The sequence below is a fragment of the Phascolarctos cinereus genome, unplaced genomic scaffold (genome assembly GCF_003287225.1).
Source record: "Phascolarctos cinereus isolate Bilbo 61053 unplaced genomic scaffold, phaCin_HiC Scaffold_4;HRSCAF=312, whole genome shotgun sequence".
NCBI classification, from domain to species: Eukaryota; Metazoa; Chordata; class Mammalia; order Diprotodontia; family Phascolarctidae; genus Phascolarctos; species Phascolarctos cinereus.
In genome coordinates this window covers 313,307,021-313,326,897 of record NW_027555847.1, presented here as the reverse complement: position 1 = coordinate 313,326,897, position 19,877 = coordinate 313,307,021, and the positions used below count along the sequence as shown (strand labels likewise).

Sequence of the window (19,877 nt, the reverse complement as noted above, 5' to 3'; positions counted from 1 at the left end):
TGGGATTCCAAATTCAGGGCTGTCTCCACTTGACTAGTGTGGATAATAGAGGTATTTCTCTTTAACACACATTTGAATAATAGGTAGGAAAGGGGAATTCCTATGCTCCCATTACAATTGCCTACTGTCTTCCAAAGCTGAATAAGTAATTCTCTGCCTTTCTTGTATTTAGGCTGTCTGAATTTATGAGGGAAAAGGAAGGGGCTGTGAGGGATGACAAAGGGAAACAGAAAATGGAGGCAGAAAGGAGAGAGATGTTCCATCTGTGCACAAGCAGAACTCAGTGACTGGCAGAATTCTCATTTGTGGAATAGCTAAGCAACCCATTTTCTCATCTATCACACCCTGGGCTAGGATAAGTGCAGTGATGTGGCAATGTGGTCCTCATCTTGGGTAACCCCCAGAGTACTCACCACCACCCCAGGTGTGGAGAAATGGCACCAACTGGCATTTACATATTTACCTCAAGGGAGAGAGAAATCCCTTGACAGAAGCCTTTCTTCCATTCTTTCATTTAATAAAACCTGAGAGGTAATACAAGGACAGCTAGGTGGCACATAGGGCAACTAGGTGGTACAGGCTGGACCTGGAGTCAGGAAGACTCAACTTCCTGTTCAAATCTGGACTCAGACATTAACTGGCTGTGTGTCCCTGCGCAAGTCACTTATCCCTATTTGCCTCAGTTTCCTCATCTGTAAAATGGTCTGGAGAAGAAAATGGCAAACCACTCCAGTATCTCTGCCAAGAAAACCCCAAATGGTTTCACAAAAAGTCACACAAGACTGAAAAATGACTGAACAACAACAAAAGAGGTAATACTAAATAAAACACTGAACAGCAGGTAGTTTCCTTCTACAGCTAAGGATTCTTACATATAAAGGAAGATATAGCCTGGTACAAGAGAAAAAGCCTTGGATTTAAAAATCAGAATCCCTACATTCAAACCGGAGCTTTACTACTTGCTACCTATGTGACCGTAGGTGAATTACTTAGCTTCAGAGCTACTTCGGGGCTCAGTTTCCTCAATTGTAAAAAGGAGTTGAATGAGATGGTCTTTAAAATCCATTCCAGCTATAATGCTATGATCCTATTAGCCTGGAACCCAGGACCCCAAAAGGGGGGGGGGAGGATCTGGAAAGGAAGTAGCTCCAGTGATATATCCCTGAAAAGCAATTCTTCTTTGTATTAGATTGGAGATAAGTAGTGACTTGAGACTAGAGGAAAAGGACAGTTCTAGGAGCCAGGAAATGCAAAAGATAAGATGAATTCAATGACCTTTGCAGGAATGAAGTTTAAATTAGGGAAACTAGAGGTATAGAAATGAGGGGTTTTTTGGTTGGTTTGGGGGTTTTTTGGGTTTTTTTTTTTGGATGGAGCCTCCTTTCTGTCCCTTCCCTGCTTTTTTAAATCTTCACATCTAAAAAGGTAAAAAGCAAAACCAGGAAGTGAAAAAACCAGGAAGATATAAGTCCTGGGACCATTTGAATTTCACAGAAAAGTAATTAAAATTGCAAACCTTTATTGCCTGGGGGAGGCATTTTTCTCTGCCTGCTCTTTCCTATTGGCTCAGAGGATGAGCGCTTTGCTAGAAGAAGGCTTGCTCTCATTGGTTTGAAGCGCGGCAGCCGCCCTCCCTCCCTGAATCGAGCTCAGCCAATGAGCTCAGAGTAGCTCTCTGGGCCCGCCCCCTGACCTCCCCCCATCCAGATGTTGTTTGGTCCTTTCTCCTGCATCCTCCCTTCAGCTCTGGGGGATCTGCAGGAGTGTGGTGAGGTAGGCAGAGGGGAGCAAAAATCATGCGTGGTCCATTTCATTCACATTCACTTACTACGGCTTCAGATCTAGACCCAGGCTTAAGGGGTTGGGGGCTGATACACACCACTAGCAAGTGTATTATAAGGATTGTAAGGAAAACACTGATCTAAATGCTGGCTGCATAATAATGAGGGTAATGAATAGCTGACACAACCTCTCAGTGGTTGCTAATGCCTCCATGTCAAATTAATTCAGGCTGATTCTGAATTGGCAGAAGCAGGCAATATTCCCCAGATGGAGAGACTGCCTGAATTCACATTATCTTGAAGCTAGAGATATTTCTGGTGTTTTTTTTTTTAAAGCAAACACAACAAAGTCCGTCCATGTGATTTCAATCAAGCAATCAGAAACCGTTCACACTCTTACAGAGCATCAGCTGGGGGTGGGGGATGGGGAAGAAATACAAGAAAAATAGGATCCTTGTCCTCAAAGAGCTTAAAATCTATTTGGGAAGACAGGACAGGACTAGCTGGTGAAATAGAGAAGGGGAAAAATGCTGTACAAAATAAAATGGTGCTGATGGTGGGGAAGATCATAAGTATTCTAGGAGTTCAGAGCTCATTGATATTGAGAAAATTTGCTGGGACTTAAGAGTCAGGAGAGATCTAGGTTTGATTGGCATCTTCGACACTAGCTATGTGAGCATTGATTAAAATTACTTAACCTATCTGAATTTTAGTTTCCTCATCCCTAAAACAGAGATGATGTCTGAGGTACCTACCTCAGAGTGTTATCGTAAGGATCGAATGAGAAAAATGTGAGTAGAATTTAACAAACTTCAAATCACTATATAAATGTTAGTAGTGATGATAATGTCAGTGATGATGATAATTATTATTAGTGGTAGTAGGAGTAGGTAGGTAAAAGTTAGGCTTGGAGTAGTTTGAAAGGTTTTGTGGAAGAATTAATTCAAGCTGATTCAATAAATTCAATCCAATTTGCCTGGAAAGGCAAGTATAATTTGGTTGATGGAAAAGAGGAAAAAAGATATTCCTAGTTGGGAGAACAATTGAATACAGGCATACGTTGGAGATATTGCGGGGTCGGTTCCAGAGCACCTCAATAAATTGAATATGACAAAGCCCGTCACATGAATTTGGGGGTTCCTAGTGCATATAAAAGTCATTTTTACACTATGCTATAGTCTATTAAATGTACAATTGTATTATGGTTTTTAAAAATAACATACATACCTTAATTAAAAATGCTTTATTGCTAAAATAATGCTGACCATCATCAGAGCCTTCAGCAAATCTCAGTCTTTTGTTTGTTTGGAGGCAATCTGGGCTAAGTGACTTGCCCAGGATCACATAGCTAGTAAGAGTCTGATGTCCGATTTAAACTCAGGTCCTCCTGACTCCGGGGCTGGTGCTGTATCCACTGGGCCATTTAGCTGCCCCTGAATTGTAATCTTTTTGCTGGTGGAGGGTCTTGTCTCGATGTTGATGGCTGCTGACTGATCAGGTGGTTGCTGAAAGTTGGGATGGCTGTGGCAATTTCTTAAAACAAGACAACAATGAAGTTTGCCAAATTGACTCTTTTCGCTTGAACACTTAGAAACTATTGTAGGATTATTAATTAGCCCAATTTCAGTATTGTTGTGTCTGGGGGAATAGAGAGGCCAGAAGAGAGGAAGAAAGTGAGTGAAGTCAGAACACATACAACATTTTATCAGTTAAGTTCACAGACTTATACAGATGCCCCAAAACAATTGCAATAGTAACATCAAAGATCGCTGATCACAGATCACTAATAAACAAATAGAATAATAATGAAAAAGACTGCAATATTGCAACAATTACCAAAATGTGTCACAGACATGATATGAGCATGTGATGTTGGAAAATTGGCTCAGATAGATTTGCTTGATACAGGGTTGCCACAAACCTTCAATTTGTAAAAAAAATGTAATATCTGCAAAGGGCAAAAGCCTGTGATGGCTCAGAGATGAGATTTTGTGTCTCACATATGGGGACTAGTGAGGAGATTGGCCCAGTTAACCTGGAAGTTATAAAGTTTGTGTCAAAAGTAGTGGGAAATAAGGTTGAATAGAAGGTGTGGGGCTTACTGTGAAAGGCCTTATAACAGGACAAGGGAGGTTTGAGTTCAATGGGACATGTGGAATTTTTGCAGGTTCTTAAGAAGGGAAAGAGAGTAAAAGTAGTGTTTTAGGAAGATTAGTTTGTTAGAGCCACAAAGAGTAGATTGGAGTCAGAGAGATTAGTTTAGGATCAAGGTGTAGTGACAGGGTCAGGACTTGGTACTAGCAGTGGAAACTTGAAGAGAGAGGAGGGAACTAGAGAGATAGGGCTCAGGAACCACAGTCTGGCTGACAGAAGAGAACCAGCATTTGTCTTTGAGGAAGGGAGAATGCTTAAGCAGAGGTCATCTGTTGTTGTTAAGTTGTTTTTCAGTCGGTTCAACTCTTCATGACTTTATTTGGGGTTTTCTTGGCAGAGATACTGGAGTGATTTGCCATTTCCTTCTCTAGATCAGTTTACAGATGAGACAAAGAGGGTTAAGTGACTTACCCAAGGTCAATAAGTGCCTGAGGCTAGATTTGAACTCAGGAAGGTGAGTCTTCCTGATTCCAGTGATATTCCATGGAATGAATAGAGGAAAGGTTAATCAAAAGGAGAAGCAAGATTTTAAAAAATGAAAATCAAAATATTTTGAGACAATAACACTGGCTGAATTCATCTTATTTAATTGGTTATAATCAAAGGTAGAAGCATAGAGGATAGGAATGAGGCAGTAATGAAGTTCACCATGAGTCTTTTTTGGGGGAAGAGATTTGAGCCTTTTTAAGTTATGTTCCCTAAGAAAATATAGATGTGACCTTTATCAACTTACTTGAGAATATAATACCATCTCTCTTTGAGCTTTGACTTTTCTCATCTATAAAATAAGGAGGTTGTACTATGCATTGTACTATGCAAGTTTGTTCTGGCTATGTATTCTATGACAATTCTATGATAGCAATTACCTACGGAAATCTCTCAGACTCTACCTTTGCAAACAAAAGCCTCCACATGGATCAATAATAATAAATGAAAAAAATTCTTTTTATCAGAAAGAGAAAAAGAAGGATGATTTTTAGATATAATTTAGTTTTGGGAGGCCATTCTTCTAAGCCCCTAGATTTTTTTTTTACCAAGTATAAGGGAAAAAATAAACACAAAAGTAGAGGTGGACATGTGTTCACAGCCACATGGAGGTTGGATAGAAGAACAGGGCCTGCAGGGATGAAGTTTGAAATAATGCTCATGCTTCACACCCAGAAATCAAGAGAGACAGAGGTTCTAGTACATCTACTAAGTCTTTAGCCATTCTGGGTCATGTAAGACTCTTCATGTTTTCCTCTGACAAGCCCTTTGGTCAATGCACGGCTGGAAGTATTTCCCCAAAGCTCCCACATAGAGTTGACAGGAAGCAGGCAGAGAATGTCTGTGCATTCTCCCTACTACCCTTACATATGTGAATGGGGTAGTTCTTTCTCCTGAGTCAGCTGATTTGATTTGTTAAAAGTGCAAACTTACTATCTTCTTACTCATCTCAAGTATAATCTCCTTGTTAGTCTTTTTGTTCTGTTATTTCTAGCACAGAGGTCATTCTTCCTTGTTGAGAAAAAGAAACAAAAGAAGGGAGCAGCTGTTCCAGTTATCATCTGGTGTCAGTTATCATCATCCCATCCACCCCAAGCAGTCCCTTTTTTGACCCTCCTTTTATTCCTTGCTTTCCTTACCTCTCTCTCCAGTTGCTGAATGCCCTGGAATCACAGTAAAATGATTAACAGCTTTTGTGCTGTCTGTCCCATCATACATCCCATGTCATGGGCGTTTTTAGAAGGCTCTGTATCTTTGAACCTGACCCACCTTCATTTCCACATCCCCACCATTTCATTGAAGTGAGCATTTTTCCCAATTCAGGACACAGGAGTGTGTCATACTGACCCCAAACCCCCATACTAATGCCATGCATTTGAGGCCAAGACTTTAGAGCAATAGCTTGACATAATAACCTACTTAGCACCCTGGGAATAGACTGGCAGGCAGATTGTGTAAAGTCAGGTTGGCACGGGTCCCAGATGAGTAGAGGAGTCCTCCAGGGGACATCAAAATACTGGTTGAGTTCAGTGGCCCAAATCTACCCTGAACATGGTACTTGTCAATCAGTCAACTTAAACTGGGTATGAAGTATGTACAAAGCACTGTTACCTGTTGTTGGTGAGGGAAGGGAGACCAAAGATATGTAAGACCCTTCTCTTAAGGAATTTGTAATCTAGTTAGGGAGGCAAACCATAGTCACGTGAACAGTAGCTAGTAAATGTAAAATGAAGAGTATAACATAATATAACATAATGTAATATAGAGCAGCCAGGCACATTTGTTGTTCAGTCATTTTAGTCACGTCCAACTCTTCATGATCCCATTCGGGGTTTTCTTGGCAAAGATCCTGGAGTGGTTTGCCATTTCCTTCTCCAGCTCATTTAACAGATGAGGAAATAAGGTTAAGTGACTTGCTCAGGGTCACACAGCTAGTGTCTGAGGCCTGATAGGAACTCAAAGATGAGTTTTGCTGAGTCCAAGCCCAGTGCTCTATCCACTGTACCACCTAGCTGCCCTGTATCTCTAAAGCTTTGCAGAGTGCAAATATAGTAAGGGCTTAAGAAATGCTTGTTGACCGATTAAACCCTAGTATTTATTTTCTTTCATATTGAATAGGGTGTACAAGAAAGTTTACTGAAACCTTTTTTCAATCAACAAACTCCAATGGACACCCCCCCCTTCCCTCCAAGGTCAGAGGAGGAAAGAGCTAGAAGGGACCTTGAAAGCATTCTGTCTAACCCCCTTATTTTACTGATGAGGAAACTTGGAGGGGTGGGTAGATGGGGAATGAACTGAAAAAGATTGAGAACAATGACCTTTGTGATCCAGGGCACCTAACCAGGCACTGTTAACAAAGGGAGATCATTTGTAATGGAAAGGAGGAAGTTGGGTCTGGGAATTAAATCAGAAGCAGGGCTGTAGGCTGATGGATTGAAAGAGCCCTGAGAGAGAGTTGCCTAACCATAACCCAGCATCTCTACTCCATGCCTCTGCAATATTCAATTATTCAGGACAAATAGCTTAGTTTGAGGTCTCTATGTATTTCTCTGCCAAGACCTAAATGATCTTTGTCCATCCCTTGCTGGGGCCTGATGAGGCCAAGCATTGCTTGGCAAATGCTTTCAGGTGGGAAGAGACCCAGCAATGTTTTTATATAAGAATGAGAACAACTTCCTGGACCTATCAGAAAGTTCCCTTGATGCAGAGGCTAAAGGGTGAGCAGCAGTTCACATAAATGCAGGAAAAACCAAGCAGGCCCATGGTAGGACCTTGCAGCTAGAGCCCTTTCCCCACACTGAGTCTGGCCTCTTGGTCACTGGATCTCTTCCTCTTCCTGCCTCCTCCCCAGAACTGCCCCTCCTTTTCTTCTTTCACCTCTTAGCCCACCCTTTAAGGCCCCTTTGCATCTCTTCTTTTAGAGAGGGATATCCTGGTTGTGAGCAGTGCTGAGCCAGGCCTAACCAAGCTACCACTTCCCCAATTCATGAAAGAAAGAAAGAAAGAGAAGAGAGAGAGAGAGAGAGAGAGAGAGAGAGAGAGAGAGAGAGAGAGAGAGAGAGAGAGAGAAAGAGAAAGAAAAAAGAAAGAGAGAGAGAAAGAAAGAAAAAGAAAGAGAAAGAAAGAAAAAGAAAGAAAGAAAGAAGGGAAGAAAGAAAGAAAGAAAGAAAGAAAGAAAGAAAGAAAGAAAGAAAAGAGAGTAGTGACAAGCTCATTTAGTATAATTCTAGAAAATGTGTTTTTCCAATGTTGTCCCCCTCCAGAGAAAGAACTGGTGGAGATCAAAGCATACTTTTATTTTTCTTGTCTTTTTTGTGTGTTTTCTTTCTCAACATGGCTAATATGGAAATATATTTTGTATGACTGCACATGTATAATCTATATCAAATTGTTTGCTTTTTCAAAGAGGGAAGAGAGGAAGGAGGGAGGAAGGGAACTCAAAATTAAGGGAAAAAAACCAAATGCTAAATTGTTTTTACATGTAATTGAGAATTTTTTTTTAAAAAGAACTTATTTTTCCCCTTTTTGTCCTAAGATGAAGGTTTGAACTGAAGTGTTAAAGGAATGCCCACATTCTCTTGTGGAGTCGGCTCAAAGAATGAGTAATATGTTCTCTCTTGGACTTCAGGCAGAGTAGAAATCAGCAGCATTAGTGGAGGCAAATAAACCTGCTCCTAGCTTGCTGACTCATTGTGGTTTTTCTAATACCATTTCCCAGAATGACCTTGGATTAAAATAATAGCCACAAAATACCAGCAAATTTATTTGGTGAGCATTTACATTTTGGTGCAGTAGGTGAATCCCCAATGAAAGGGTACCAGTAGAAGCTTTTTCTTTCAGAACCAACAGAATTCACTCCTTCCTGTTGGCTAACCCTCTGTGTGATTCCCCTTCGTTTATTTACATCACTCTCTATCCAACCTGAAGGCTCTACAGTCTTCTATGTATCATCCAGTCATGAGTCACTAAGGACCATTGGGCCACAGACCTTGTGCTTGAATGGGTCCCAGAGACCATCTAGTCTGAACAAGAGCAGTGAGAGGGAGATGAGAAAAGGCTCCACCAAATAAGAGGGTCCTTGGATGAAGGCAGGCTTTTTCTAAATAAATATCAATAAGCTAGCATTTATATAGCACTTTACCTGTATTAATTCATTTGATCCAGAGGATAACCCTGTGAGGTATGTGCTGTTATCTCCCTTTTACAGATAAGGACATTGAAACATGGAGAGATTAAGTGACTTGCCCAGGGTCAAACTATTAGTGTCTGAGGTAGGATTTGAACTTGAGTCTTCCTGACTCTATGTCCTGTGCTCTATCCACTGTGCCATTTCTGCCTTAGATATCAACTGGCCCAACCCTTTCATTTGAGAAATGAGGAAACTGAGGCCTTCAAAAGTAAAATGACTTGCCCAGAATCAATCACACACCAAGTTAGTGGCTTAGCCAAGACTAGAATCTGGGACTTTGGATTCCCTGTCCAATGTTTTTTCTCTCTGATTTTGCCTTCCATTTATGCCATATGTATTTTGTATGTACTTTGTATGTACATAGGTATTTGCATGTTTTCTCTCCCATTAGAATGTGATAAATTCAATCCCAGCCTCAGGTGCTCATTAATTGTAAGTCCCTTTACCTCAGTCTGTCTCAGTTTCCTTACCTGTAAAATAGGGATAATAGCACCTATCTCAAGGGGGTAGGATCAAATGAGATAGTCTTTATAAAGTGATTAATGCAGTGCCTGGCACATAGTAGGTGCTCTTTTCCCCCCTTCCATAGCAAAGCCATGGAAGGTTGGTGTCCCCTGGACATTGCCACATTTCCAGACATAATCCCATACATATGACTGCAGGTTCCTCTTCTGGTTCAGCAGTCATTCCCCCAGATTATTGACCTGGGTATGACCCAGTGGTCAACTTGCCTTCTGTACTGACCCTCTCGTTTCTGAGCCAGCATCCTGTGCTTTACTAACCCATCACATTCTACAAAAGGAATTACCTAAAGCCTAAGGATGAAGCAGTTTCATTCTCACTTTCGTGTTTCCTTCCCCACTCTTTTAGGCAAGTCACATGGTCAGATGGAGAACAGATGGTATGGGGGAGAGCAGAGATCAGGTCCTTGGGGATGCGTAGTCCAAAGTGCCATAGCCACAACCCAACAGATATTTGTTCAGAGCGCTGTGCGGGGGGGAGATGACCTCAAGATGAAGAGCAATTGTGGAGTGACAGTGAAAAAACACCAGATTCTGAGCCTGAGTTCTGGTTTTACCATTTTCTGTTTGTGCGACATGACGCGAGTCTCTTTTCTGTTCCTCAGTTTCCTGTTATGTCAAATGACTGTAACCCTTCATGAGGCTGTTGTAAGGAAAATGATGAGTAGACCATAAGAGCCATATTACTGTGAGACACTGTCCCTGCCCTCATGTAATTAACCAATAATTAGGGGGAATTCATACACACACACACACACACACACACACACCCCCACGGTCATTGTCACACACAGTAATACATATAAAGTATAAAAGAAAGATGTAAAGCAAAGGGTTAAGTGAGAACCAAGGATGAAGATTGTCATTAACAACCAATGTGTCAGGGAGAAAAGGAGAGACCCACTGGGAATGGGGTAAGACTGTTGGGATAGATCTCACACACACACACACACACACACACACACACACACACACACACACACACAGAGCCAACGCTCCCAAAAGTACAGAATACATTTTTTTTAATTGATGAGGCAATTGGGGTTAAGTGACTTGCCCAGAGTCACACAGCTAGTGAGTGTTACGTGTCTGAGGCCAGATTTGAACCCAGGTCCTGACTCCAGGGCCAGTGCTGCAGGATACACTTCGATGAATGTTGCAGTTCCCTATCTGACTTTGAACAAATCATTTAATTTCTTTGGACCCCAGTTTCTTCATCTGTAGAATGAAGAGGTTAGATTACTTGGCCCCTAGGTCCCTTCCAGCTCAAAATCCATGATCCTATGATCCCCAGAACCCCACAGCCATTCACGCACCCCCGAAGATGCAAAGTTCTTAAGTTTTGTGTTCCTTCCTCCTTCTTCCTCCCCTTGGTCCCACTTGGCAAATTCCATGACTGCTGATTTGATGGAACCCCAGCACAGGTCATCATCTGTTTGATTAGACTTATCTCTGTGAAATTTATTCTGATTTTATATCATGAAATTTATGAAAAATGTCCAGCAGTTTTGCCTGTCAGTGCCTGAGCGGGCAGCATTCCCAAGGATCTCACATTGGCACTTTTTTCTCCAGGAACCTGGAGTGAGCTGGGGCAGGGGTTACAAAGGCTAAGAAATCACTGAGTTGTGTGTGGGTGAGGGGGCGTGGAACTATGCCTTTGATATGAAAGCCCAACAGGCTTCCCTTAGTTGGAAACATGAAGGCTTTGTTTTTGTTTCTAAATTAGACTTTGTGGACACTAACTATTCTGGTCCCATTACTAACTGATATGAGAGTTTTAGTATGTTTCATTTCTAGGCCTCCTTAAGCTGCTGGGTGGTCCCACACTCCCAGAGTGACCCACCATATTGGTTTGGATACTGAGCTCAAGTGATCCAGGAGCTCAACATCCTCTGGCATACACTACTGCTCAACGCAAAAGCCACACAGTGTTCCATGGTGGCAGCCAGGACTATCTTTGAAGAGCACTTTTTGTGAAGGGATCTCCATTACCCATTTCCTCATTAGATCAAGGAAGCTTAAATCTTCACTGGCTCCACTCTGTCCTAAATTGACCAAAGGGCAAATTAGAAGTCTCAAGTTTAGAGTCAGAAGAATTCTGCATTGGGTTTCCTGGGATTTAGTTAAAATTCTAGGACCCTAAGCAAAAAAAAAAAAAAGAGGACCCACAATGACAAAATAAATGGTTCCTAAAAAAGAAAAAAGAGTACCTTCCTGCTGGCTTGGCAGGGAGTGGGACATGGGCTTTGCATAACTCTGCCAGGTCTTTTCTTTCTTTAGCACTTGGTGTCCATGTATTCACACCTTCCAACTGTGTTTGAGGATAGGGATATTAATAACTGTCAGCAACTATGCCTGAGTTATCCTGTCACGGGTACAAAGAGTCAAAAGGATCCTATTCCTTTTAACCCCTTGGAAGATGGATGGTAACTATGCCAAACCTTTTATGCAGAATGAGACTTCGTACCTTATAGGTCCTGATGGACCTCAATGGTTTTGAGACCGGGAAGCTGCTGGATAACTTGTTTATTTTAGAGCTAGAAAATTGTTCTCTAGACAAAAAAAAATCTTAATTTTTAAATAATTTATGAATACCTTTGGTGTAAATAGAGTATCAGACATTCCTTTCTAAATTTGTAACTCTATGGTTCCCATGTAAGATACTATGTGAGATAAAGATATGAGCCACCTTTGCTTTTTAAGGTACTGATTACGCTTTTAATGCTTTCTTTAAAAAACAACAGACTAAGAAGCAGATCTGTTATAATATCTAGCATTTATGTAGCACTTTAAGGTTCACAAAGCATTTTACAAATATCTCATTTTATCCTCACAACAACCCTGGAAAGTAGGTGCTATTATTATGGTCCCCATTTTACAGATGAGAAAACTGAGGCAGGCAGAGGTTAAGTGACTTGCCCAGGGTCACACAGCTAGCATGTGTCTGAGGCTAGAATTGAACTCAACTTTCTGACCCTAGGTCCAGTATTCTGTCTTCTCACTGTGTATGATCAATCTGAGGAAAAACATCAATTTGCAAACAGGCAGAAGAACTTCCCTCATTGTGAATAGGTTTCCACTGTCTTCTATGACAGAATTAAAAGCTGATAAAGTAACAGAGGAAAAGGTCCTCTGTGCAAATATTTGAAAAAAGACATGGTCAGGGTAGAAAGGAGATTTTCTCTGAATTTTAGCAGGGCTCTTCTGCCTAATTTGCACATCAGCTTATCTGAAAGAAAATGAGCCCTAATAGACAAATGAAAAAATAACGTATAGCTCATATTTCTAACATGCTTCACGACAGTCCTGTGAGGTAAATAGCATTTATCTGTGTTACAGATATGAAAACTGAGACACAGAAAGGTGGCGACTTTTGTCACCAACCTGAATAAAGCTCCAGCAAAAAAAAGTTCTCCTTTTGTTCCCCTCCTTTCAGTATAATGTGTTGGGTCCAATTTGAAGATTAATAGTTCTTTATTGATGCCATGAGAGCTTGAAAGTAGATCCTTGCCCTTCTGGCCCTAGAGGAAATACACTTGCCAAGCAAGGTTGAAAATTGATCAAATGACCAGGAGAAACTGAAATCACTTCCTTGATTTTGCCTTGAAAAATCTCCATATGCACAGTCTGGGCCTCAGTTATTAGCCTTTTGCAACTGGCTCAAAGCTAACCTTTCCAACCTAACTGTACTCTTCAGTCTAGTCAAATTGATCTTTTTGCTCTTCATGCAGTGTCCCATTTTCCATTTCATTTAGGTCTAGGGGGCTGCATGGATTGGTAAAAAGTGGGGGAATTGACACAAGACATTTTGTCTTGCTTAGGGCTGTTAGCCCAGGAATCCACGTTACCATTTCTAATTTTTGTTTTTGGCTAGGTAATGGGGTTAAGTGACTTGCCCAGGGTCACATAGCACCATTTCTAATTTTTAAAAAATGTAAGATGCTTGAGGGCTGAGATTGTTTCATTTTTGGTCTTTGCCTCAAATGCTTTTTCATTTGTTCAAGAAAGTAGAGTGTCACCGTCATCAGTAATCAGTCAACCAGTCACTACTATGTACCAGGCACAGTGTTAATCACTTGGCATCCAAATAGAAAAAGGGGGACAATCCCTGCCCTCAAGAAGTTCACACTTTAATTAGAGGAGACACGTGAAAGAGTTCAGTGGCAGCACCAATGGAAAAGCCCAGAAATCCTGCAGGTGTAGTGGAACATTAGATGCTAAGACCTAGGGGTCCTTAGACTAGGCCAGTAGGTCAGTTGTCAGTGTTGGGGAGGGCATGTGGGAGGGTGGAAATTTAGGGCAAATGATAAGGCTGAGAGGACCTTAGGACACAGTGATAGAGCAGGTCCTTCATCTCGCCAGAATGATCCAAGTTGGTGAATCCCATCTCATCCAAGCCTTGTGAGCAATCAGGCAGCTGGGATGGGTTCTAGGCCGCCCCAGACAGAGAAAGGGGTGAGGGAGAAAGAAGAGGGGGAAGACACTCCCCTCTCCCCCAGTGCTGGTGAGTCTCCCCAGTCATCTCCCTTCTAGCTTCCCTGCTATCTATATAACTTTCATGCTAATCTCACTATCAGCAGTGGCAACAGATGAAATGTTCTACTAAGAATGTTGGGAAATTACCATTCTATAGTGGAAAGAGCTCTGTATTTGAAGTCAGAAGACCTAGTATACATGGGTCCAAGTTCTGATTTTCCTTCTGGCTATCACTGTCATCTTAGGCTAGTTTTTAATCTTCTTGAACCTTAGTTTCCTCATCTGCAAAACAGGAGTAATAAAAATAACTGCCCTGTGTATTCCATAGAGTTGTTGTGATGGTATATGTATAAAGCACTCTATAAATCAGAGATGTTTTGGAAAAGGGAAGGAAGGCAGGAAATGGGATTACTGAGTATTCCTGGCAGGACTATTTCTACAATGCCCTCCTTCCATCTCTAAGCTCCAACTTCCCAGGAAGACAAACCAGTGTGGTTTCCCAACTCCCATTGGGGAAAAAAAAGAAGGGTCAAATACAAGAATAAAAATAATCATTTGGGGACATTCTAGACCCGAGATTTCATGGATATAGAGAACTCAACATGAAGAATCTCCCTCCCCCTATACACCCCTATACAGCAGATCCACAACCATTTTGAACCTTATAGTGAATGCATGGCCTGGGACAGCGGGAAATTAAGTGACTTACCCAGGGTCCCACAGTCAGATATGGTGAACTAAATCCAGGTCTCTCTGACTCTCCCTAATTCAGGTTGCATCTTAATAACAATAGCCATAATGACAAATCATACCAATAATATAATCTCTTCAGCCTCCAGTAGTATGGACTAAGTTTCAGCTTCATTATCTCATTTGATCCTTGCAACGCAGCAAGGTTGGTTGCAAAAATATTATCATCTCCATTTTATTGATGAAGAAACTGAGGCTCAGAAGGAACTTGCCCAAAGAGCACAGGCAGGAAATGGAAAATATCTCCTCCTTTTTTATACTTAGAGCCTTTGAAATAAAATCAGGAGAGGATTAAGAAGCTCCCAATTGTTCTCACAAGTTGAAAGGCTTGGATTGTTGGCAGTGGGTGTACAAGTGAGTACAAGTGTGTGTATATGTGTGTTTCATTCCAATACGCACACCCCTCACTTCATAGTTGAGGAAATTAGCTTTCATTGTCCAAAAAATCCACAAACATCTCATTAGGACACTTATGTACTAATGAGGGATAATCAGTGTGCTTTCAAAGCCTGCCTAGAGTGGAGATAAACACTATTTATTTAACCAAGAACCATAGCGAGCCTCCAGCATGAAGTTAGCCTTCCTGATCCTTGCAAATCACCCATTCTACGCAAACCTATATTTGAGCCACACTGTAGAGGATCGTAGCTCTAGGCTCTGAGGTTGTCTAGAAATCCATCTTTTGTTGTTCAGTTATTTTAGTCTAACTCTTTGACCCCATTTGAGGTTTTCTTGGCAAAGATACTGGGAGGGATTTTGCCCTTTCCTTCTCCAGCTCATTCAACAGATGAAGAAACTGAGGCAAACAGAGTGAAGTCACTTGCCCAGGGCCACATAGCTAGTAAATGTCTGAAGTCAGATTTGACCTCACGAACATGAGTCTTCCTGATTCTAAGCCCAGTGCTCTATCCATTGGGCTGCCCTTAAGGACCTATCCTAGTCCCATTAAATAAACAGGATCCTTTGTCTCCATTAAACCTCAGGTCTAGAAGGAACACAAGGCCAGACTGACTCTATTCATGCCTTCGCTATATCATTCAACTAGGGGCAGCTAAGTGGCCTAGTGGATAGAGTGCTGGGCATGAAATCAGGAAGACCTGAGTTCTTAAGCCATCCTCACATACTTACTAGCTATGTGACTCTGGGGCAAGTCACCTAATTTCTGTTTGCCTCAGTTTCCTCAACTGTAAAATGAGGATAATAACAGTGCCTACCTCCCAGGGTTGTTGTGAGGATCAAATAAGATAAATATTTGTAAAGCACTTAGCAAAGTGCCTGGCTATAGTAAATGCTACATAAATATTAGCTATTGTTATTCATTCAGCAACATGTATTAAATGTCTCCTCTGTGCATCGGAGCCAGAGGTGTCAAACACCTAACCAAATTAAAATGTGACTGGAAAATACTTAACAAAAATAAGTAAAAATACAGTAGAACATAGATGTTAATATGTTTTCTAAGTCAATATGGTTTAAGAGTGGCCCCAGTTTCCATTCGAATTTGACACCACCATACTGAACCAGGAGCTGAATTTAGTTGCCAAGAATGGACCCATCACAACCCAAACCCAGCTGCAACTGGAGCAACATAGAAAATACAGTCAGCAGCTTCCCCAACATTGAGAATGAGGTGAACTAATCATGTGACTTGAGGAGGTTGTTCATCTTTGGCTGATAAAGAGATTAGGGTGAGGAAGAGACTCAGGATGTTTGGAAGAAGAAACATTTCCATGTTCTTGGCTGAGATCTCTGAGAGACACCCCACCTCCCATATATATTCAGTGTGTTTACTGGGACTCACAGCCTTCTTCATTGAGGAAAATGGAAGTCCGTGTTTTGGATAGAGGGCAGGGGTGGTTGGGGAGGGGATGCCTGGTGCAGAACTGTCCAAGAGATAGGACTCTAGCCCAGGTGGGTTGCATTCTGCCTCCCGTCACAGGGACAGCTGAAATCGGGCATAGGGAGAGAGCAAGTCATACCTAGAGAAATTTCCTAAGTTGTACATTTTGTTTCGGAGAGCAGGGCATGGTGGAGAAAGCACTAAACTGGGGGTCAGGAAATCTGGGGTCAGATCTAGTCTTCCAATGTTCCCTACTTGTTTGACCATAGGCAATTCACTCAACCTCTTACAGCCTCAGTTTCTACATTTTTAAATCATAGATTTAGCACCGGAAGGGATCTTAGGGGCCAGTTAGCCCAATCTCCATATTTTACAAATGAGTAAACTGAGGTCCCTGGATAGCTAGGTGGCATGATGGATAGAGCGCTGAGCCTGGAATCAGGAAGACCCGAGTTCAAATCTGGCCTCAGACACTTCCTAACTGTGTGACCCTGAGCAAGTCACTTAACCCTGTTTGCCAGTGGTAAACATGTCCCCCAGTGGTATAGCAAGGAAAGTGCTCTGCAAACCTTAAAGTGCTATAGGAATGAGCTAAACCTGACTTCAGCTTGGGGCTTGTTAATATGATTTACCCCAAAATGCTGTGATATAGGTGTATACACCAAAGATGCACAGTTAGCGTAGTAGATGCTTAATAAATATCTGAAGATTTGATTTAAAGAACTCCGAACAGACTGGACTTGAAGGTGATTTAGAATTCAGATACCAGGGTGTAACTTCAGTGCTCTGTAACTCTACTGACCTTGTTTGCATGGGGAAAGTTAAGTGGTATCATAAATGGCTCTGGGAAGAAGACATTAAGCTCAATGGGAAGCAAGTATTACTTTCTATAAATCAGTACTGAGCTCATCCACCCGAGACCTGAAGGTGAAGAGTTTTCAACTAACTTTTCTTTCTTTTTAGAGGAAGCCACCAACAATGCAGAACGAGTCACGGATGACCAAAGATGAAGATGTGTGTTTCAGCATGGGCATGAAGAGAGCTCCACCTTTCCCCCACTGCCTGCAGTTGGGAGCCCCAAGGATGAAATCTCACCAGAGACCACCCTTTACAGAAGAGTTCAGGGGACCCTTTGCCCAGTTTCGGTACGAACCTCCTTCAGGAGACCTAGATGGATTTCCAGGAATCTTAGAAGGGGGTGGGTCTCGGAAGCGGAAGAGCATGCCCACCAAAATGCCCTATAACCACCCTCCGGCTGATGCCACAACTTCCCACCAACCTGATAAGGACAAAAGCCACGGCTCTCCTGGCCTCCCTTTGCTCTTCCAGCAGCCCCCACCCCCCAAGTACGATGCCCAGATGATTGACCTCTGTAACATTGGCTTCCAGTTCTACCGCACCCTAGAACACTTGGGGGCCAAACCCATCAAGCAAGAGCCCATCAAACCCAGTGCCATGTGGTCCCACCCTCCTCCCCCACCATTCCTACCTACACCTTACCCCTACTACCCCAAAGTCCACCCGGGCCTGGTGTTCCCTTTCTTCATGCCTCCCCCCAGCTTCCCCTACAGCCGGCATTCCTTCCAGCCCAAACGTCCAACCCAGCCACCAGTGTCCCAGAAAACCGAGAGGCAGGACAGTGAGGAGAGCAAGCAGAAGGTGGAGCGGGTGGACGTCAATATCCAGATCGATGACAGCTACTACGTGGACGTGGGCGGAGAGCAGAAGCGCTGGCAGTGCCCCATGTGTGAGAAGTCCTATACCTCCAAGTACAACCTAGTCACTCACATCCTGGGCCACAGCGGGATCAAGCCCCACGCGTGCACCCGCTGCGGGAAGCTCTTCAAGCAGCTCAGCCACCTGCATACCCACATGCTGACCCACCAGGGCACCCGGCCCCACAAGTGCCAGGTCTGCCACAAGGCCTTCACGCAGACCAGCCACCTGAAGAGGCACATGATGCAGCACAGTGACGTGAAGCCTTACAATTGCAGGATCTGTGGCCGGGGCTTTGCCTACCCCAGTGAGCTCAAGGCCCACGAGTCCAAGCACGAGAGCGGTAGGGAGAATATCTGTGTGGAATGTGGCCTGGAATTTCCCACACTGGCCCAGCTGAAGAGGCACCTCACCACTCACCGGGGCCCCATCCAGTACAACTGCACCGAGTGTGACAAGACCTTCCAGTACCCCAGCCAGCTCCAGAACCACATGATGAAACACCAGGACATCCGGCCCTACATCTGCTCTGAGTGTGGCATGGAGTTTGTGCAGCCCCATCACCTCAAGCAGCATTCCCTCACCCATAAGGTAAGCGGAACAGCTGGGAGCTAGGGAAGGCTTGGGTGAAGAAAAAAAAAGGCCTCCCCCAAAAAGTTTTTTTTTTCAATGAACAAAAATTTGTTTTCTCTTCCACTTCATCTTATTTTTTTAAATTTTTGAAAAAATTTATTAGTTTATTTTGATTTATCAACAATCACTTCCATATGCTTTTGAGTTTAAAATTTTTCTCCCCCCTCCTCCCCACCACCCTCCCCAAGACGGCACACAATATGATATATGTTATACATTTACATTCCTATTAAACATATTTTCATACTAGTGAAATTGTAAGTACAAATTCTCACCACTGTTTTGCTTTTGACCACCGCCTCTCTCAGTTCCTCCCTCCCTTTCCCTTTTCTTCCCCTTTAGCCTTACTGCTTCTTCCCTCTCTTCTCTTCCTCCCTCCCTTTTTTCCCCCTTTTCCTTCCTACTGCCTATATGGCAAGTTAGATTTCTATACCTAACTTATTATGTTATTCCCTTCTTGAGCCAAATCTGATCAGAGTAAGATCACCCCCCTCCCTTCTTTACCTCTGCTGTAATAGGATTTTGTGTCTTTTCCTGTAATGTAATTTACCCTTGTCTGCCTCCTTCTTTTGGATCCATTTAACCCACTTGATTAGATTTTTTTTTATCATTACATCAAAGTCAACTAATATCCACCCCCCTTTATGCATACTCCTTTAACATGGTGTAATAAAATACAGTTCTCAAGAGTTGCAAGTGTCATCTTCCCTTGTAGGGATGTAAACAGTCCGCCCTTATGAACAACATTTTGTATCTTTCTGTCCCATCCACCTTTTCATGTCTGTCTTGAATCTTGTACTTGAAGATCAAATTTTTTGTTGAGCTCTGGTCTTTTTATCAGGAAGGCTTGGAAGTCCCCTATTTCACTGAATATCCATTTCCTCCCTTGAAAAATCATGCTCATTTTTGCAGGGTAGTTGATCCTTGGCTACAATCCAAGCTCCTTTGCCTTACTGAATATCATGTTTTACACCCTGCAGTCTTTTAATGTAGAAGCTGCAAGGTCCTGTATAATCCTGACTGTGGTTCCATGATATTTAAATTGTTTCTTTCTGGCTGCTTGCAGCACCTTCTCTTTCATCTGGTAATTTTGGAATTTTGCTATTATATTCCTTGGCATTGTCAATTTGGGATCTCTTTGAGGTGGTGAGCATATTCTTTCTATGGTTATTTTACCTTCTGGTTCTAGGACTTCCGGGCAGTTTTCCTTTATGATTTCCTGAAAGATACTGTCCAGGCTCTTTTTTTCATCATGATTTTTAGGTAGTCCAGTAATTTTTAAATTGTCTCTCCTGAATCGATTTTCCAGGTTGGTTGTTTTACCAATGAGG

General features: G+C 42.4%; 1 protein-coding gene across 1 annotated transcript in view; it reads left to right on the top strand.

Annotated features, from left to right (window-relative positions):
- ZNF366 (zinc finger protein 366) overlaps positions 1–19,877 on the top strand; it is a 116,037-nt gene that overhangs the window by 53,553 nt on the left and 42,607 nt on the right. Inside the window, exon 2 of the mRNA XM_020998463.2 lies at positions 17,161–18,504. Within this exon, the coding sequence (XP_020854122.1) occupies positions 17,176–18,504 (1,329 nt within the window). The 5' untranslated portion in view covers positions 17,161–17,175. The remainder of the gene's footprint in view (positions 1–17,160; positions 18,505–19,877) is intronic.